We start from the raw sequence: 22,693 nt of genomic DNA on the forward strand, positions 1-22,693 counted from the left end.
TTGACTGATTTATGTTTACGTTTGTCATTTCCTTTATTCACTGGAACCGTGGTAGGGGATAGAACTTTTTTTTTTTTTTTTTTTACCAAAGCGTAAAAATCACGAGAGAAAAAGATTGCTGGATGCTGGTGTTTATAATTCCTGCTCAAATTTGTTTTCGTAGGACACAGCGCCACCAGATGCTAGCGGCCAGTAGCGAAAATAATCCCAGATAACTGATTGTTCCGGATTAATGATTGCCGGATGAGTGATGGTCGACATGTAGTCACATATAACAAGCAAAATAACTAGCAGGTAAATGACGAATATTACAGCATATTGCCTTGGTGTATCACGCTAAATCTTTGAACAACATTGCATTCCATCATTTGTGCATTCATTTTATTCTACTGACTGATTGAATTACAAGTTTGGCAGATTTCTATAAACTTTTAGGTTGAATATGTGTACTGACAACTTGAGGACATTTTTTATCTATTTGATGTGGAAATTTTTTCAATGCTGATGGTATTGATTTCCTGAAAAATCTTGAAAACCAGTACCAATTATATTATATGCCCCCCACACACATGCATGGAAAATCAAGAGAGGAAGAGGAGGTGAATCAAGTAGAGAAGAAAAGGTAAAAGGTGCAGATGGAGAGATGATAATGGAAGAGAAGGCAGTAAGAGGAAGATGGGCAGAGTATTTTAGGGAGTTGCTAAATGTGAAGGAGGATAGGGAGGGAAAGATAGTTCAGTGGGAAATGCTAAGAAAATGGCCGTGATGAGTGAGGAAAATGGAGGAGAAATAGGGAAGGATGAAGTGAAAGCAGTTGTTAAGATGATGAGAGCAGGTAAGGCACCTGGACTGGATGGATGCCATGCAGAATGTCTAAAAAAAAAAAAGGAGGTACAGTGATGGTGGACTGGCTGGTGAGGTTATTTAATGTTTGTTGGAGAGAGGGTAGAGTGCCAGAGGACTGAAGGAGTGCCTGTGTAGTTCCACTTTACAAGGGAAAAGGGGACAAGTGTGAGTGTAGTAGTTTCAGAGGGATTAGCTTGTTAAGTGTAGTTGTGAAGGCTTATGGGAGGATCTTGATTGAGAGGATTAGGAGAGGAACAGAAGGAGTAATTGGTGAGGAACAGTGTGGATTTAGGACAGGTAGAGGTTGCGTAGATCAGATTTTTGTGGTAAGACAGATATGTGAGAAAGCTGTAGGAAAGAGTAAGGATTTTTTGGGGCTTTTATGGATCTGGAAAAGGCTTATGACAGGGTAGACAGGAAGGCACTGTGGGAGGTTATGCAGATATACGGGATAGGAGGAAAGCTTTTAGGTGCTGTCAGGAGTTTTTATGAGAGTAGCAGAGCATGTGTCAGGATTAGAAATGGAGAGAGTAAGTGGTTCGAGGTAAAGGTGGGACTTTGACAGGGATGTGTTATGTTACCCTGGCTGTTCAACTTATACATGGATGGGGTGGTGCGAGAGGTAAATGCAGGGATTGGAGATGGTTAAAGAAAATGAAGAAAAGTGGGAGGTGAGCCAGCTGTTGTTTGCGGATGACATTGCGCTTGTAGCAGGATCAGAGGAAGGATTGAGGAAGTTAGTGACAGAGTTTGGGAGAGTGTGTGAAAGAAGAAAGTTGAAGATAAATGTGGGTAAACATAAGGTGATGAGATGTACAAGGGTTGAAAGTGGCAGCAGACTGGAAGTGAGCATTAAGGGAGAGCGACTGGAGGACGTGGATAGTTTTAAATACTTGGGTGTGAATGTGGCAGGAAATGGAGGGGTGGAGGTGGAGGTAGAATGTAGATTGAGAGAAGTGAGTAAATGCCTTAGTGAATTAAAAAGTGTAATGAAAAATAGACATTTGGGAATGGATGCCAAGAGGAGATTGTATGAAGGAGTGATTGTACCAGCAGCACTGTATAAGGCAGAAACATGGAACATAAGAGAGGAGTTTGAATGTGTTTGAGATGAGGTGTCTGAGAAGTATGATGGGGGTTACTAGGCTGGATAGAGTGAGAAATGAGGTGAGGAGGAGAACGGGGGTGGTAAGGGAGTTGGGAGATAGGGTGGATGAAAGAGTATTGGGATGGTTTGGACACATGGAAAGAATGAGTGAAGAAAGACTAGTAAAAGAGGTATGGAAGGCAGATGTGGAGGGAGTGAACATGAGGGGTCGACCTAGGATGAGATAGATGGATGGGGTGAAAAGGGCTTTGGGGAAGAGGGGAATGTCTGTTGAGGAATGACAGGAGAGGACAGAAGACAGAGGTTAATGGAAAATGGTTGTATATGGATGATGTTATGATGCATGAGGTGGAATGGATGGGGGGTGAGGTAGTATGTATGAGAAAAATTTGACGCAGCCCGAAGGGATTTCTCCCCGTCTTCTCCTTTTCTACATAATGGGATGGAGAGGGGGGGGTTTCGCCGATTTAATGAAGTGGGCTTGCTGTGGATGTGCTGTCTTGAGTCACTGCTTCTGACCCAGGACAGTGGACAAGATGCAGGGATGACCCGTCATCCAGGAGGTGCCAAGATAAGAGGGAGGGCAGAGGGTGGAGGGGAGTCGAGTGTATTAGGGATGGAATGGGTGGGAATGGTTATTATGCCTTTTTCTTTTTGGCGACCTCCCTTGTAAGGGGGAAAAAGCCTTTGGTATATGTATGTATATATATATATATATATATATATATATATATATATATATATATATATATATATACATATATATATATATATATATATATATATATTTCTTCTTCTTCTTCTTCTTCTTAAGGTTAAAAAGTTTTAGTTAAATTTCATATTTGGTTATTTTGCTTGTATGGGGAGAAACAGGGAACATAAGAGATGAAGAGTTTAAATGTGTTTGAGATGAAATGCCTGAGAAGTATGCTAAGAGTTACTTGGCTGGATATAGTAAGAAATGAGGAGGAGAGCAGGGGTGGAAAGGGAGTTGGGAGATAGGCTTGATGGAAGAGTGTTGGAATGGTCTGGACACATGGAAAGAAAGAGTGAAAAAAGGCTAGTAAAAGAGGTGTGGAAGGCAGAGGTGGGGGGAGTGAATATGAGGGGGTGACCAAGGATGTGATGGATGGATGGGGTAAAAGAGGCATAGGGAAAGAGGGGAATGTCTGTTGAGGAAGGAAGAGAGAAGACAGAAGATAGGAGTGAGTGGAAAATGATTGTGTATGGATGATGATGTGGTTCATAGAAGGGAGTGGGTGGGGGATGGGGTGGAGGGAGTAGTGTGTATTATATTTTGATACTGCCCAAAGGGATTTCTCTTTTTCTCTTTTTCTCTTTTTCTGCACAAGGAGACAGAGAGGGGGGTTTGCCAATTAAATGAAGCAGCCTTGCTGTGGATGTGCTGTGTCTTGCTGCATTACTTCTGCCCCAGGACAGTGGGTGAGATACAGGGATGACACATGATCCAGGAGGAGGCAAGAAAAGAGGGAGGGGTGGTGATTGGGAGTAAAGTGTGTAGGGATGGAGTGGGTGGAAGTGGATGAATTTATGCCTTTGACCTTTGGCTACCTCCCTTGTAAGGGGGAAAGAGCCAGGACAAAGTGCAAAGGAGTGGAGTAATTTATTTTTTATTATTATTTTATCTTTATTTATTTATTTTTATTTATCTATTTTTATTTATTTTATTATTTATTTATTTTAGTTTCTTTGTTGGCAGTTGACATAAAACTGGAGAGGTGAGCGGTGGTCCTTATGTGCCTCAATTGAATTTTAGGACTAACTGAGTCAAGGCTAAGGTTGAGTTTTCCAAAAATAGGAAAAAACTTTTTTTCTTCATAATTTTAACTACTGTCCAGTATAATTCAAACCAAGGCTGAATTTTTTTTTTATCCTATTTTTCATTATGATTTTATGGAAATAAAATTATCCAGGAGGTGCCAAGATAAGATGGAGGGAAGAGGGTAGAGGGGAGTGGAGTATGTAGGAGATGGAATGGGTGGGAGTGGTTTCTATGCCTTTGTTTTTTGGCTACCTCCCTTGTAAGGGGGAAAAAGCCTTTGGTATATATATATATATATATATATATATATATATATATATATATATATATATATATATATATATATATTTCTTTTTCCAAGTGGTCTACTTTGCATATTTACATGTATGTATGTTTTATTACATTCATTACACCACACTAGTAGAAAATGCATAGTGTAATAATGAACAACTTTGAAAGTTCAAAGACAAGGTCACTGTTTCTTTAGCCGGCCTTAACGCGAAAAAGGTAAATAGGAAGTTGCCTGGAGGGGGGTGGCTTCTTCTGTTGATGGAAGATGTGCAGATATGTGGAATGGAATCAAGAGAATGTCAAAATGTTTCAAAAGTGTTTATACAAGTGACCTGAAGACCAATAGAGTACGTAGTCTGGGGGCTTCTTCATGTGACCTAAGGACCTTTGACCTTGAGTTTGACCTTGAAAGGTCACATTAATTTCGAGGGTTGTAATTCGAAAAATGTTGCAGACACGTGTACAGTATCATCAATACATAGTTGCACATGGCACCATGCCGATTTTTGCCGTAGTAAAAGCAGTTTAGTATTATTACTCAGAGCTGGGTGCGTTCCTTAGTGCGTTTCGCTTTAGTTTGGCCGTGGTTAGCACTCCCAAACTATTAAAGCAATATAGGTACCGGTATAGTATGTGGCCTACCTTTTGGATGTGGCCAACGAAATTTTTCTTTGATACAGTCTGTGGCCTACCGGACTTTGATTTCGGTATGAACCTGTCTCTTAAGCTTTAATAGTTTGGGAGCGCAAACCGCGGCCAAACTAAAGAAGAACGCGCCCAGCTCTGTCTATTACTCTCTTGTACTCTTATTCCAGTGGTGTTCAGGCCGCTTGCTGACCTCTCACTGCCAATATCATTTGCTTCCATTGTAACCGTGGGAAAGGGTGTGGTTACATAAGGGGGACTTAATGCGGGCGAGATAAACTCCAAAACCGGAGTTTTCTTCTATTTATTAACAATTGAGGCAAATCTGGTTACAAATATGATAAGGTACAAATGGGCCCTGTGGGCAGATTACAATATGTGCCAGGCCTTGACCTAGGGCACAATAGGCTGGCAACCTCTCGGTCTGCCTAGCCTGGCGTCTGGCCGGTAGGCTCTTCACCTACCCCAGCTCTCCCGACTGGCCGGTAGGCTCTCCGCCTACCTAGCTTTGGGGGCCGTGACATGGGTGTTAAAGGTTATATAGGTTGTTAGTAGGTTACTGTAAGCAAAGGCGTTAGTCTCGCTATTCTATGCATTAGGGTCAGTTTTATATATGAGGGTTAGTCCTATAGTTGGTGGATGTTGTTAAGTATATTATATTTATATTAGTTTATGTGTAATATACAGTAATAGGGCAGTTTATAATAAAGGATTTTAATAGGTTAGTCTGGTGACATTGGGTATCTATATCTTGTTTGTCTTAAAACGTGCTGCGTTAGATGTATGTTGTGGGAAATGCAAGGTAAGCAAGAAGGGGGAGTCTCGCTATGTTGCAAGCATGTGGATCACGTGCGTGGTGGGTGATGGTTAGTAATGGTTACACCATTCTTAGTAATGTTAGTTCATTGTTGTACTGTATCAAAATAGCTGCTACCGTGCGAGGTTTGATATGCCTGGCACCAGCTGTTATCGTCAGTCGTTCACTTCTCTATATCACCATCCAGGATGAGAGCAGATTGTATATTAACTGGGCTCTCTCTCTCTCTCCCCCTCTCTCTCTCTCTCTCTCTCTCTCTCTCTCTCCCCCTCTCTCTCTCTCTCTCTCTCTCTCTCTTTTACAGTAGTAGTAGTATAATCGTCTCTAACGAGCCTGTGTTCCCTAGAACCTACCAGGCTTTGCCTCCTCACACAGATCCGTTACTGTCCCTGGCGGCAGCATCGATTGCCGGGACTGGGTCCCCACCGACGCCCCGGCCGCCAAAGCGGCGTCGACGGCGAAGTGCCAAGTGCCACGATCGTCGCGACTTCGAACCTCCTCCTCCTCCTCCTCCTTCTGGCCGGAGAGGTGCCACGGGAATTAATATGAAACAGCCTGGAGGAAGCCGCCTTCACAGAACAAGTCCCGGTTTGTGCATCGGGCTGTCTGTTCATGGAAACAGGTCACGTCACACACACAAAAAATAAATAAATAAATAAAAGATAATAAAATAAAATAAGATAAAATAAAATGGAATAATAAAGTTATTACAAGGAACTCGGAGCCAGGGGTACGCGTTGTTTTGTTGATCTTTTTTATTTGGATGATTTTTTTTTTCGTAATAATAATACTTGATGAAGATGTAAGACACTGATTTTGTAATAAAATTTGGGATATTTCAGGATTAAATATGCATTTAGGTTATATTTAAAAATATTGAATGATAAGGTTTGATGAAATTGGTTGAATTTGACGAGTTTTTGTTAGAACTGAAAGTGAAACCTGCTGAGGTATAGATTACCTTTAAATTTGCAAAATTGGGGATTATTTCTACACACAATATCTTATTTTGCGTCCGGTTACTTAAAATCATTAGGTTTTCGCTGGAAGAAAATGTGTAAGAATTTCAGCAGACCGCAGCTTAAAACCCGGTCTACCTGGTGACTACCTTTGCAAATTTTGTTATGGCTGACCCGTGGCGACTTTATTCATCTGTGGTCAGTCCTTCAGAGGGAAGGGATGAATGTGACCATAAACAATTTATCTCGACCCAATTATGCTCTCTATATATAGTATATTGTTCTCCCTGGGGGGCTTCAGTGACACCCCAACGGACCAGAGCACCGCATTGAGAGAGGACCTATCCCTTTGCCAACAACGACGTACCTTTCCCCCCCTACAACCCTTTATAACACGCAGCCTACGACCCCAATGGTATGTCACGATCGTGGACATGAATGTACCCGGTAAGACGATGCCCCGGACATGAGCTCCTCCCTAACTGGGAAGACCTTCGCCTCCTCCTCCTCCTCTTCTTCTTTCTCCTTCTCTTCCTGTTCCTCCTCCTCTTCATCTTCAGCTTCTTTCTCCTCCTCCTCCTCTTCATCTTCAGCTTCTTTCTCCTCCTCCTCCTCTTCATCTTCAGCTTCTTTCTCCTCCTCCTCTTCTTCATCTTCATCTTCCTTCTCCTTTTCATCTTCAGCTTCCTTCTCCTCCTCCTCATCTTCACCTTCATCTTGCTTCTCCTCCTCTTCTTCATCTTCAGCTTCCATCTTCTCCTCTTCATCTCCCTTCTCCTTTTCGTCTTCAGCTTCCTTCTCCTCCTCCTCCTCTTCATCTTCATCTTCCTTTTCCTCCTCTTTTTCATCTTCAGCTTCCTTCTCCTTCTCTTCATCTTCAGTTTCCTTCTCCTCCCCCTCCTCTTCATCTTCAGCTTCCTTCTCCTCCTCCTCCTCCTCCTCCTCCTCCTCCTCTTTCAGTAGTTGGAACTCAACTGCGTCTCCTTGCAAGAGACAGTCGCGTTCTCGTAATCAGTACTTCCTCACTTTCCTCCTCCTCCTCCTCCTCTTCCAACAACAACAACAACAACAACACTGCCACCGGATCTTCTTTTTTCAGGTGAACCATTACCAGTGCCTCCATAGCCTGATCGCCACACCTTGCAGGAGACAAAACTTTTTGAAACGATGAGGTCTCTTGTCATGTATGGACTCCAACAACTCCCCAACACCTTCAAGTCATCTTCCCATATTTACCCGAGTCTTCACCAACGAACCCACACTTGTCACTATATCCTATGACCCTCCTCTGATCTTTGAACTCCCAGTTTTGTCCGCGGTGATAGAAGTGATAGAGTAGACTAATACAGGATTTAATTATTTTGAGTAGTTGGAGGTGTGTGTAGGGGGGGTTTGCAAGAACTGGAAAAAATTGCGTTTGTAGAACCGGAATAATAAAAAAAAAAAACAAAAAAAAAACAGGTGGCCTTTCGGTCGAGAAAACAGGAATGGAAACAGGAACTACTGCGATCACAATTAATTCGAGGTCATACGAATTCACAGCAGTCGGGTTTTGCACAGCACGGCAGCAGCATCTCAGTCGTCGTCGTCGCCAGATGATTCTCCAGAAATTGATTGCCGGGACACTTCTCCTCCTCCTCCTCCTCCTCCTTGTCCACACTCCTCCTCGTCCTCACTCCTCCTCCTCCTCTTCCTCCTCCTCCTACGTGATTAATTCAATATCACCCCCTTTCCTGCACGAAATGTTTCATTTGGGATTGCAAGACAGATTTTGTCTTAATCTCGTATCCTCGATGTGGATGCTCATCCGCAACGAGTTGTGTTATTCTGATTATATGTTCCCTAAACTTAAACTTACGTACACACACACACACACACACACACACACACACACACACACACACACACACACACATGGAAGAATTAACAGATAAAATATACAATATAATTAAATGAATGCAAACATTGTACCGATTTATCAGGGAGGAAACAAGGAAGACCCATCAAATTACAGACCGGTCTCCCTGACAAGCAAAGTAGCAAAAATTTGCGAAAAGGTCATCAAAAATAGATGGGTTAAACATTTGGAAGAAAAAACTATACTGAATCCAAATCAATTTGGATTCAGACAAGGAAGATCATGTACAACAAACTTGATCTGCTTCTACTCGAGATTGATAGATACAATATAAGAGAGGTGGTTGGGCAGACTGTGCCTTTCTGGACCTACAAAAGGCATTTGATAAGGTACCACACAAAAAAAATAATAAGGAAGATAAAGTCAATAGGTGGCATCAGAAGAAAATTATTGGAATGGATGAAAGACTTCCTGACTGGGAGGAAAATGGGAGTAATAATTAGAGATAAATTCTAAAATTGGGAAGAAATTATAAGTGGTGTCCCGTAGGGATCAGTACTGGCCCCGATCATGTTTGCCATATACATAAATGACATGGATGAAGGAGTAGAGTGTTATATGAATTTCTTTGCAGACGACGCAAAAATACTAAAGAAAGTAAAAACGGAGGAGGATTGCAACTCATTACAACAAGACTTGGACAAGATCTGGAAATGGACTCAAAAGTGGGAAGTGAAATTCAATATCAAGAAATGTAGTATAATGGAATTTGGAAAAAATAAAAACAGAATATCGAGAGATTATAAAATTGGTGAAGCGAAGGTCAAAAAAGTAAACTCGGAAAAAGACCTTGGAGTGATGATCAGCAAAGACATGACACCGGATAAGCATATCAATAAAATAGTCGGAGAAACCTACAATTTATTGAGGTCAATAAAACTGGTATTTGCCTATTTAGACGAGGAAATGATAAAAAAAATTCTAACTATACTAATAAGACCAAAACTCGAGTACGCAGCAACACTATGGACACCCAGTACCAAAAAGAATACAAAAAATAGAAAGAATACAAAGAGCAACAACAAAACCGGTACCAAATCTTTCCAAAATGTCATGAACAAAGAGTGTTCAAATTAGAATTACCAACTCTGGAACAAAGAAGGGAAAGAGGAGACCTACTAACTATCTATAGAATTATGAACGGAATGGAAATCTTAGATAAGAATGATTTATTGAAATGGGACAATGGAAAAACAAGGAGACACGAAAAGAAACTCAAAATAGATAATTACAGAAGAGATCTGAAAAAATAGCTTCCCACACAGAGTGATAGATACTTAGAACAAATTACAAAGAAACAGTGTGTGGAAACACTATTCAAAATTTTAAGAAAAAACTTGATGCTGAGAGATACAAAGACGGGTCACCACGAGCATAGCTCCCTTCCCGTATAATACAACTAGGTAAATACACACACAAATAATCACACACATACACACAAATATTCACACACATACACACACAAATAATTACACATACACACACACACACACACACACAAATATTCACACACATGCACACACACACACAAATACATAAGGCACGACTCGATGGCGCAGTGGTAGCGTTCGCGGCCTCCACTACGGCGATCCTAGTTCGAATCCCGCCCAGGGCTGAAATAATTTCAGTATCAGTGCGCTGCGAGTTGTTACTCCAACTCTCGTGGGCGAGGAGTTGGGTGTGTGTTTGTGCGTGTAAGGTCACAGCATTACCCATAGACCGGTCATATATGACCTCAGAACTCTCTTCCGAGAGGGAAATGGCTGTCGACCACGAGTCCAACACGTGGTCAAAGACCATGGTGAATCAAACACACACACACACACACACACACACACACACACACACACACACACACACACACACACACACACACACACACACACACACACACACACACACACACATTTAGAAACAGGAAAGTCATGTCTTTTAAAATCGTCGAGTTCTCACTCAAACGACTAATGTGCTACAGGGAAGAGATGACTGGGTGGATTGTGTTTACCTGGATCTAGAAAACTGCTCGAGAAGTTCTCACAAAGAATTAAATTGGAAGTAGAAATTTAGAGGAAGGGATAAGGAGAATCTGCTGGAATGAGTGAAGGACTTTCTGAAGAATGAAGACGATTAGAAGGATTGTAGGGACAAGGCTTGGTGTCAACTCCAGTAATGTTTTCGGTCAAACGTTAACACGACGGAAGATGCCAATAATGCCAAGATCATTAAGAGCATAAGAGTTGACGTTGTTGTTGTCCTGGATTGTATTTTTACCAGCGCTTCTATCCTTGGTCAAATTAATATATATAGTTTGTTTATTATTATTTTTTTTAAGTTGTAGGATTGTTGGCATCTTGTCGCCCAGAATTTGGTGCAGAATTATTGTGTGCTTGGTGTTGTGAGGGAACGTAAAAAACTAGTATGGTTGTTGCTAGATGTTACACACATATTTGTGTAGGATATATAGAATTGTGAATAAAAAATTAACTATAATGAAAAATATTGGAAGTAAGTTGAAATTAAAAAATATATATGCCATCACTAAATAAAACAGTTACGAAAACGATGGAGGAAAAAACATAGGGGTGCTGATCATGGGATTTTTATCTGTAGAAATATATATACATACACACACATATATATATATATATATATATATATGTTTATATATATATATATATTTTTTCTTTTTTTTTTTTTTTAACTTAGAACCCACTGTCGGTGGAAAAAGATAAAAAGTGAGATGATTGTTCCTGTATATTTCGACCACTCTCTGTGGTCCTCTTCAGCAGAATGATTACAAAGGTATAGTACAAGAATATATACATAGTAATGAGGTACATGAAGGGGGGCATGGGAAGACATAGGTGAATATACCCTAGGTGGGGTGATCGTTGTTGGAACCAATAATGTTTGAACATAGTTTATTAACTGCTAATGATGTAATACAGTCCGGAATCCAATTACCTTTTGAGATATTGAAATTCATCTCACTTTTTATCTTTTTCCACCGACAGTGGGTTCTAAGTTTAAATTTTACCAATGTGTTACGACATTAGTGCAATCTATATATATATATATATATATATATATATATATATATATATTATATATATATATATATCTATATATATATAATATATATCAAATCAAGTAACGTAGTTGTCGTAACACACGAATAAAATAAAACTTAAACCCACTGTCGGAGAAAGATAAGCTGAGATACAGAGTAAACCGTATATTTCGACCACTAACTGTGGTCCTCTTCAGCTGAAGAGGACCACAATTAGTGTGTTTAAGTGTGTGTGTGTGTGTATTTACCTAGTTGTATTTTACGGGAAGGGGAGCTATGCTCGTGGTGTCCCGTCTTCCTATCTCATTTTATCTAAACTATTTTTAAATTCATGTATTGTTTTTGCACACACTACTTTCTCATCTAACTTGTTCCTACTGTCTATTACTCTGTGAGAAAAGCTGTTCTTTTTCAGATCTCTTCTATAGCTGTCTTTCTTGATTTTCTTTCCGTGTCCTCTTGTATTTCTATCCCATTTTATTAGATCCTCTATCAATAATTTCTATGCCTTTCATGATTCTGTAGATAGTTATCAAATCTCCTCTCTCTCTTCTTTGCTCTAGTGTCTGTAGCTCAAGTTTTGCTAGTCTCTCTTCATATGATAGTTTTGAGAGTGTTGGTGCCAATTTTGTAATTGCTCTTTGTATTCTTTCAAGTTTTTAATACATTTTTTTGTACTTGGTGACCACATCGTTGCTGCATATTCCAATCTTGGTCTTATCAGAGTGATTAGTATTTTTTTCACCATTTCTTCATCCAGGTATGTAAATGCCACTTTGATTGTTCTTATTAAATTATAAGTTTCACCAAAAATCTTGTTTGTATGTTTCTCAGGTGACATATTATTCATAACAATGACTCCCAGGTCCTTTTCATTTTCAACTTTTTTATACTTTCTTCTCCCAATTTATATGATCCTGTTATTCTGTTTTTGCTTTTTCCAAATTCCATTATACTACACTTTTTAGTATTGAACTCCATCTCCCACTTCCTACTCCATTCCCAGACTTTATTTAGATCACTCTGTAGTGATTCACAATCTTTTTCCGTGTTTACTTTTTTTAATAGTTTTGCATCATCTGCAAAGAAGCTCCTATAACTTTCAATTTCTTCATCCATATCATTAATATATATAGCAAACATCATTGGGGCCAAAACTGTTCCTTGTGGAACACCACTTATTACTTCATCCCAATTAGTGTGTGTGTGTATTTACCTAGTTGTATTTACCTAGTTGTATTTTACGGGAAGGGGAGCTATGCTCGTGAGGTCCCGTCTTCATATCTCATTTTATCTAAACTATTTTTAAATTCATGTATTGTTTTTGCACACACCACTTTCTCATCTAACTTGTTCCAACTGTCTATTGCTCTGTGAGGAAAGCTGTTCTTTTTCAAATCTCTTCTATAGTTGTCTTTTTTTATTTTCTTTCCGTGTCCTCTTGTATTTCTGTCATCCCATTTTATCAGATTCTCTCTATCAGTAATTTCTATGCCTTTCATGATTCTGTAAATAGCTATCAAATCTCCTCTCTCTCTTCTTTGCTCTAGTGTCTGTAGTTTAAGTTTTTGTAGTCTCTCTTCATATGATAGTTTTGAGAGTGTTGGTGCCAGTTTAGTAATTGCTCTTTGTATTCTTTCAAGTTTTTTTATACATTTTTTTGTACTTGGTGACCATATCGTTGCTGCATATTCCAATCTTGGTCTTATCAGGGTGACTAGGATTTTCCTCACCATTTCTTCATCCAGGTATGTAAATGCCACTTTGATTGTTCTTATTAAATTATAAGTTTCACCAAAAATCTTGTTTGTATGTTTCTCAGGTGACATATTATTCATAACAATGACTCCCAGGTCCTTTTCATTTTCAACTTTTTTTATACTTTCTTCCAATTTATATGATCCTGTTATTCTGTTTTTGCTTTTTCAAAATTCCATTATACTACACTTTTTAGTATTGAACTCCATCTCCCACTTCATACTCTATTCCCAGACTTTATTTAGATCACTCTGTAGTGATTCACAATCTTTTTCCGTGTTTACTTTTTTTAATAGTTTTGCATCATCTGCAAAGAAGCTCCTATAACTTTCAATTTCTTCATCCATATCATTAATATATATAGCAAACATTATTGGGGCCAAAACTGTTCCTTGTGGAACACCACTTATTACTTCATCCCAATTTGTGTGTGTGTGTGTGTGTGTGTGTGTGTGTGTGTGTGTGTGTGTGTGTGTGTGTGTGTGTGTGTGTGTGTGTGTGTGTGTGTTTTAAGGAAATTAGAAATGAGTTCTTCAAGACTAACCGATGGAAGTACAAAGGCGAAACACACGAGTGTAGCTTCTATGAAGTGTACATCAATTATACAAAGACATACACACATACGTCTGGAAAACGCGGTAAGGAAACTCATGTTAAACTAGGAACACTTGTACAGTATAATCTAACGTTCCGATTACCTACACGTCTGAAGAAGACGTTTAGTGTCTCTGGTTCAACGTAAGTTTCCTTACCATCTTATCCTCTCAGCTGTCTCAACCTCAGATATACATGTATATCGTCATAATTCACATCCGTATCATAATTATACAAATAGGCCTATACATGCACGGAATTGTTTAACACCCGTGCATAATAGACAAGAAAATATACGCATTATTCAATCTTAATTATGGTCGCACTCGTAGTTTGTACCTCTTGACCTGTTTCTTCCCATGCTTGCATGTGTGTGTTTGGTCTTTGCGCTTGTCCTACCAGTCTCACATGCAGAAAAGCCAACCGATTCGCACGGTGTACTATGTGCCAAGTACAACGGGCAATGGAGTGGTTAGATATTTACAGATGGAAATAACCACGTAACACGAATCTGGCAAAGCTCTTCTCCCAAGTGCACTGGGTAACTTTTGAGTTTCGGCCACTTTCCTTGCTCGCTCCTGCCTGTATTGGTCTGTCTGTCTGTCCATTCCTGCAAAGCCTGGCCGGCCACTCAGCTTTCTAAATTCTGACACAATTTCCGCTGTACATCATGAATGTGTTGTTTTAGTTTTGTCTCGTAGGGATGAAACAAACGAACAGCTTGTGGGCACATGTTTTTTCTCGTTTCCATTTGCCGGGGCAAGTCGAAAAAGCATGTCTACAGGACGTGTAACGGAGAAAGGCGTGTGAAACTGGTGATCGTTCCCACTGTGATGCCAATAATAGCAATTTGCCCTCATCGGGCGACCAACGGTGACCAACTTAATGAATGCTGGACAGAATCAAGTGTAGATCCCAACAGGATGTTACTGCATGCATCGTTTCCAGAAAACGTAAATGTCACTGGTATCCAATGTGTCATGCACTTCCTAAGAAGTAAAGAGAGGCCCTGTTTTATGAGTCAGCGTCGTATACCTATTGAAAATTAATCAGTATATCTCTAAATTATCTTTATGTGACTTGGAGGAAAATGCAAAGTGCAAGCAACCTGTTTGACGTTTAGTAATGCAAGGCCTCAGTAAGCGGTGTTTTCAAGCACACGGTATGGCAACAGTCGATGTGGTCACTGCATTGTCAAAATCTAATGTAACATAAATACTTCCATTTATGCATTTTTCCAATAAAGAAAAAAATTTGCCTAAAATTACATGGACAGTCGTGAATACGCATATATATGCGTATTGGCAAAAATCACTATTGCTGTGTAATAGCGAAATATGGCAACCTTCCAAGTCGCGAGGGGAGGAAGGGGACGGTAGGAAGGAAAAGAAGGGTGCGGCGCCAGGCCAAATGCTGCTGCTGTTTCATTCTCAGTCAGTAGCGTAAAAAGGAGTGGTGGAGGGATGTACGTGTACATCCCGAGATTTTAACATATTTCCCAGTTATTTTTTGTGTTTTGAACACAGCGTAGATACGAAAGTATCATGGTGATACCCCAATGTACTTGTGATAGTGGTGCGTGCGAGGCAAAGTGAAACAGTGAATCGTTCCGCTTTATTCAAGAAAGTGTTCATGTGGGAAGAGCTTTCCATCACGTCAGTGCAATGTGCTCCTTCCAGCTCACGTAAATAACCCTTGCGAATCCGTGCTCATAGACTGACGTGTCCAGTACACTTCAAGAAAGCCTTCATTGGATCAAGATAGGTCGGGCTGTCACTATCCTCGGCCAAAATGTATCTTCGGGGACCGGCTGTGGTGTTTGTGGTCTTGGCATGTCTGGTGCTGGGAAGCTTCGCTTTCGATGTGGGTAAGTGCTGCTCCGCCCCGGGTGCTCCGACTCCCCTTCAAAACTCGGAAGAGCGTAGTAACTGTTTACTATTTTTTCATCGTTAATTCTTGTATCAAAATAGTCCTTCTTCCTATTTGGGAGTATTTTATCGTATTGTATGGTTTATTTAGGTCGATGGGAGTATTATATGGTGTTTTTTCACCAAAATGAGTCTTACGTTAAGAACAATATGTAATGCAAAGAATAAAGATGAACCAAACCATTGGTTTGTGAGGATTGTTGAATACTCAATTGCTACTACAGGAACGGAAGTATCGTAGACGTAATTGAATCGTATTTTAAATGGGAATAATGATCAACGTCGGTAACTCTCGCGTCACACACAAACACTCGTCTCCATCCCATATTCGAGACATTTTTTTGTGGATTTTGTAATTGTACGTACGTGCGTGTGCAAGCGTGCACGGGCGGACATTCAGGAGATAGGTTACAGGACGAGTCTTGTAATTGTCTTCGTCGTATTTTCATTTTAACTTGGCTAAATGGAAGGGAATGGAGCGGCCTTACACTTAGTAACGTACCTTGTATGTACAGGATACATACGACATGCGTAAACACAAACATGCATTAAGAAACTGATATTGTTTCCGATTTCATATGGGAGTGAAACAGGTCTTAGTGTGTTAATCTGCATGAAATAAACCCGATATAAAACAAGTAGCTTGTTGACCAGAGTCTGTTGTATAAAATCGTACATACATACACCAAGGCTTTTTTCCCCTTACAAGGGAGGTAGCCAAAAAGGAAAAGACATAAAATCATTCCCACCCATTCCATCCCTGAATACACTCCTCACCCCTCCACCCTCCCTCTTAGCACCTCCTGGATGACGGGTCATCCCTGCATCCTGTCCACTGCCCTGGGTCAGAAGCAGTGTCGCAAGACACAGCACATCCACAGCAAGGCCACTTCATTAAATCGGCGACCCCCCCTCTCCGTCCCCCCATGCATAAAAGGAGAAGACGGGGAGAAATCGTAATTTGTATAATTGACATTCCTATATCGTCCTGGAATGATGTACTGACACGAAAATCCCGTGGTGTTGTAGATTCTTTCCGAGTATTTTAAATTTATGAAATATTCAGCAATGCTCACTATTTCGCCTACGTGAGTGTTTTCTCAGAACACAGCAAAAATTACATGGAGGCTTACAAGTGGTTTTTAATGTATTCACTTGTATTCGGTGCATGTTAGCGTACGAGCCAAGGACAGAGCGTCGGGGAAGAACACTTGTGATGACAATGGCATCATCGCTATTTGAGGATCATGTATCTTTCGTGTGCGCGTGCGCGACAGCTCGCGCGTACGCTTGTTGACAGTGTCGTCAAAAATGTTCAAGCGTGATGTTCAACAGGTGAACCATTCGATCGTATGGAACTGTGAGGTACAGTCACGGGTAAAACTTTTGACCCACTCTAGAGTTTTTAATTATGCAAAATTAGAATTGTTTGTTCGTCTTTTTTATCTGAAAATTAACTGCAATCTTTTTTTCTGAAGGATCTTGCTGATTTTTTCTGTGAGATATCTAGGTCTGAGGAAACCTTCACAGCATGAGTTTTATTCAGATCTGACAAGTAGTTTTTTATTTTTTAATAAAAAACGTAAAAAATACCATATTTTGGGGCTTCTTTCAAATCCTATCTCCTCTTACAATTTTTATTCGATGTCTTTCATTTTACAGCAAAAGAATCTTCTACATATTTAAAAAAAACAAAATAGAGAGTTTTTTTTTTAATATCTTTGTTTAACGCCGAGGAAAAAAAAATATAAAAAAATTATCGAAAAAAAGTAAAATTTTGACTGACACGTTATTAAAAAAATTATTTAACATGCAAAAAAGTCTCTATTTTATTTTTTGTCATTTATCTAGCTATTAATAATGACCTCATATGCAAAAATCGGTTGAAAATTGAGGGAGGAGATAGACTTTGAGTATCAAAAACTTACATTTTTCAGAAATGAGTGTTAAAGTTTTTTTTTTCCTTAGTTTGACTAAATTTTACATTGGACCTCCTAAGACCCATTGAAAACAGGTTCCATTGTATTTTCATGATGATTTCGCATCTTTCAAGTAACTCAGGCACTTTGTACCCTCCTACAGTGTAGGATATTATTCACTCAAAGTGAGGGTCTCATAAGCCGCCACCTCACTCTTTGTCGCAAAGTTTGAGTTCTTGGTCTAGAATGACCCAGCAAGGTAGTCTGATTGCTGGGATTCAGCTCTCTTTCTTTTCTTGGGTTTCCTTTCTGGTGTTGGAACAGGCTCTTGCTGCATCAGGGACATCACTGTGAGGTTTGAGACTCTAAACCCAAGGTGTTGCAACAAGGAGGCATCCTTGTAGCCACTTGTTAGCAAACAGTTGTTTGCGTAGAGACAACTTGTCTGATATAGGTGTAGAGGACAGAGGATCAGGTGCTGTGGATGTAGATGGAAGGGAGAGAGCTGCTGGAGGGAGTACTAGTGGTGGTGGCAAAGGTGGTGATAACAAAGTTGATGCTGGGGTTCTTTCTTTCTCCCCTTGAGTTGCTAATGTAGACGTTCTTATCTTCTGCAAGTGTGCCTTTTGTTTGGATAGCTTAGGCATGGCTAATATCTTCAAATATCTCTTCACTGAAAAATAGATGCAAATTTCACACGGCAAATTAGTGAATGCGGCAAGCTAACGTGTACATGTCCTTTACTTTGTAAGGCTCAGGCCACTGCCAGTCGTGCAGGCTGAACTTCCTCACACCACATACTCACGTGCATGCCGGACGTAAGAGAAAACTTTATGAGTGTATCAAACGCAAAAAAATAGGGTAAAATATGGTCAAAACGTATGTAAACAATGGTCGTGCGCAGCATGTGGCTGCCGGGGGGAGGGAGGGTAGGCCCTTTAAACCCTTTAAAAAATGGCGGTACGATAAAAACACTTTACCAGCATCTAGAGCAAGATCCCTACTATGTATTTATCATTTTATGCAATAAAAAAATATATAATTTTTCTTAAATCTGGGGGCGGGGTCCCCTTAATGCTACCTAGGAAAATATATCACTAAGTTTACAAAAAAAAAAAAAAAAAATCATATTGATATTGTGAATTGTAGCGTGGGTCATATGTTTTGCTCGTGACTGTGGGGTGTCAAAATTAAAAAAAAAATGCAGCACCAAGAACGGAAGGGAAAGGCGACACCAGATACAGGCATCAGACCATGCACTCTCTCAAGATTGAGCACCAGATTGATTGATTGAGCACGGAACTACCGGGACTTTGTGTGCTCACCGAGGTCCTTCCTTCATCTGGTCTTCATAAAATAGCCTGTTACTAACCAGAATAAAATGTAGAAAGGACGCCATCGCTGCGAATAGGTTACTGATTTTGGATCCCCCCCCCCCCGATACCAAGGCGAGACATTCCCAAAGTGGTTGTCGAAGTTAGGTAAGGTTAGGTTTGGTTAGACAAAATAAACTAAACCAAAGGCTTGAACAATAAGTAAACGATAAGAATAAAGTAATGCTGGGAAGACAAGAATGACCCGTGATTTCTACATGTCTGAAATTCCGAATTGTAAGAATGGTTGATCCCAGAGAGAGAGAGAGAGAGATGTTGAGTTGGGTTGTTGGTAACAGTAAGCACACCTGTGTTAGGCACACCTGTATTGCATGTGAAACAGCCAAAAGGAAATTTAGCCTCGTCACAACGGGGCGATTACACGAAGACGGGGATAATTGTCCGGTGCCAAATAGAATAAAAGAAAAAAATGCTACGTAGTTCTCTCCAAGAATTATCGACATTTGGAATAGCCTGACAAGTCAAATAATGAATGCCCCTAGTGTGCATTCCTTTGAAAAGAGCTTAGACAAATATTGGAAAAATCAGGAAGTGAAATTTAATTACGGTGCCGATAACACACAACCAGTAGTCTTTGAAGTTGATACGGAATGCACCTGCGTCCAGTACACACATAAATAAACATAAGTGAGGAAGGAAGGGTCTGTGCTCAAGTTCACTGCACACGGGGCCACACGCTCTATGACCTTGTCACTATTTAGCCAAATTAGTGTTTTGACCAACATGTACTATATAACAATACATTATACAACCTTATCAGCGATAGTATGGTCCAGTCAACAAGTCGGCCTACAAACTAGGCTATACCGTACATCGCCTTTTAAAGACATGAGCAATTTATAAGTGACTGTATACATATACTATATATACATCTTCCTCATATATACTGTTACGCACTCACAGTAAAACAAATGCCAGCTTAGAGGCATACCTAAACCTAGTTAAACATTTAGAACAATGAGATCCTCCGAAGCCGACGTGAACGCATTTACTTAATTGTAATGCCCAGGACAATATCTAAGCGCGTGGGGTACCGTCCTTACCATCACGGGTCAGACGGCGTGTATTTCGAGATCCCCCGTCATCTGCAAAGGAAACAAGGTGATTAACATACTGTATATAATAACAGCCACGTCACGCACTGATGATGCTGAGTCACACAACAAACTGTAGTATAACTCTGTTTAGAGGAGGTCCCCCCCCGCCCTCCCCCCAGGGAGGGGCCGCATCTGCTGCAGTGGACACGTGAGGTTTAAGAGGGTACACAGCAAGGTCTATATATATTTTTAGATCTTGGTACACAGGAGGTGTCGTTTCTCAAACGTATATGGGCAGCGTTCATTTGTATGGGTCATTGTTCTCAATTGATCACATGCAAGGTATATATTTTTATTTTAGAGCAAGAAAGTTGGTATTTTGTTTATTATTATTTTAATTATTATTATTACTCGTGTATGAATATTACGTGTGTGTGTGTGTGTGTATACACGTACTAGTGGGTAGCCATCTGTAGAGCTGAACTGTGCGTAGGTTCATTAAGATGCACCTTGTAGCACATACCAAGACAGGCGGCGAGACCACGCCACGCCGCTCCTTATGAGCAAGCACGTAGCTGTAGGCGGTGCCGTTGATGCCGCGTTTCGTGGAAAAGGATATAAAAGGTCGCGCTCATCCTCCATGAGCGTGGGTGGATGGAGTACCGCGTGGGCAGGAGCTTCGCTCCAGCCCTGTGACGCCCCGCTGTCGTCAGGTGATTTTATTCAGCCAGGGGGAGGACTCCCCATAGTTGATGAGTTTACATTAGGTTACACGGAAGCGTACATGGTCATGAGGTGAGTGTATTCGCTTTAGTCGATGGATGTTGTGTGTATGACGAGCCAAGGTCACACGACGAGATGCCAGGGTGGGGGAGAAGATGACGTCACAAGTTCTCAACCACTTCTGTCAGATAACGCCCTCTATAGGTCTTGCTCGGGTTAATGCCCTTCTTTCCTGCCGGTTTTAGTCGGTTGAAGGGAGACCACGGGGTTGAAGGGGTTTGTGGCATCAGCTGAGTTGTGGTTGACTGTGTCCCCTTTGTGATGTGAATGTGTGCGATCCACCATGGTCTTTTGATCACGTGTTGGACTCATGATAGACAGCTACTACCCGCCCGGAAGAGAGCCCAGAGCTCATATATGACCGATCTATGGGTAATGCTGTGACCTTACATGCACATGCACAAACCCCCAACTCCCCGCCCACGAGAGTTGGAGTAACAACCCGGAGCGCAGCGATACTGAAATTATTTCAGCCCTCTTGGCGAAGGTGACTGCACCCTGATGTCAACAGGGAGAGGTTCTGGGAGTTCATCCAGGAGTCGTGACATTGCTAAAGTGCACACACACACACACACACACACACCCACCCCACCCCACTCCACTCCCCCGCAAGTCCGGAGTTGAGGTGAGCCGGAGGCGGGTCTTCCGGGTTGGCACCCGTCACATCCCCCCCTCTCTCTCTCTCTCTCTCTTTCTCTCTCTCTCTCTCTCTCTCTCTCTCTCTCTCTCTCTCTCTCTCTCTCTGCTGCAGCAAATAAAACGTTTCCCAGACCTCTCTTTCAGAAGCGGTGATCCGTGGGTCAATAGTGTTTTACTGCTGTCTTGCTATCCCTGACACGACCGTTCTTTATACCCGCACACACGCACACACACACACAGACACACACACACACACACACACACACACACACACACACACACACACACACACACACACACACACACACACACACACACACACATATAATATATATATAATATATATATATATATATATATATATATATATATATATATATATATATATATATATATATATATATATATATATATATAGTATAAATGACGTGGGTGGGAAGAGGAAAGACTGGAGTCCTAATTCGAATCTTAAGAATTCTTGACTAGTTTCGCTACATTTTTTCTTCAAAAGCTTGCAGTGAAACTAGTCAAAAATAAAACTCTGTTTAAGACCTTAGTCTTTCCTGTTCCCATCCACTTTAACTTGTGAGAATGTTTCAACACCAATACACACACGCATACATACACACATACACATACACACATACATATACACACATACATACGCGCACACATACGATGACACAATGGTAGAGTTCCCGGCTGCCACTACGGCGGTCCGGGTTCGAATCCCGCCCAGGGGTGAAATAATTTCAGTATCGCTGCGCTGCGAGTTGTTACTCCAACTCTCGTTGGCGGGGAGTTGGGTGTGTGTGCGTGTAAGGTCACATAATTACCCATAGATCGGTCATATATGAGCTCTGAGCTCTCTTCCCAAAGGGAAATAGCTGTCGATCACGAATCCAACACGTGATCCAAGACTATGGTGAATCGCACATATACGTAGCACTCCGTCGTGCATTTTCAGGACAGCCTTGCTCCCGACCACGCCCCTTGCGTGCGTGCGTGCGTGCTCGCCAGGTCATGCTTCTAAATCTGTGTTTGCTCAGAGCCATGGATCACCACCACCCCTCTCCTTTACTTGTTTCTTCATATTTATATTCGCTCGCTTACTTTTTATTCATTATTATTGTTATTATTATTGTTATTTTGTTATATATATTCTTCATGTACATGCTTTACGCCAGGGCTATTTCTTCATCGC

The 22,693-nt window shown here is 40.8% G+C and overlaps 1 protein-coding gene across 9 annotated transcripts in view; it reads left to right on the forward strand.

The window, feature by feature from the left end:
* Positions 1–15,207: 15,207 nt before the first annotated feature.
* The window catches only part of LOC143024693 (uncharacterized), a 77,151-nt gene continuing 69,665 nt past the window's right edge, over positions 15,208–22,693 (forward strand). For 5 of the 9 annotated variants that reach the window (XR_012966295.1, XM_076183697.1, XM_076183698.1 and 2 more), the window contains exon 1: positions 15,208–15,656. Coding sequence is in view for 8 of the 9 variants with exons in the window: in XM_076183697.1 (XP_076039812.1) it covers positions 15,581–15,656 (76 nt within the window). In the remaining variant the exon portion in view is untranslated. The remainder of the gene's footprint in view (positions 15,657–22,693) is intronic. The other 4 variants (XM_076183701.1, XM_076183702.1, XM_076183704.1 and 1 more) reach the window with 1 other exon arrangement.

Source organism: Oratosquilla oratoria, chromosome 4 (genome assembly GCF_046742065.1).
Source record: "Oratosquilla oratoria isolate Oo_2021 chromosome 4, ASM4674206v1, whole genome shotgun sequence".
Taxonomy (NCBI): Eukaryota; Metazoa; Arthropoda; class Malacostraca; order Stomatopoda; family Squillidae; genus Oratosquilla; species Oratosquilla oratoria.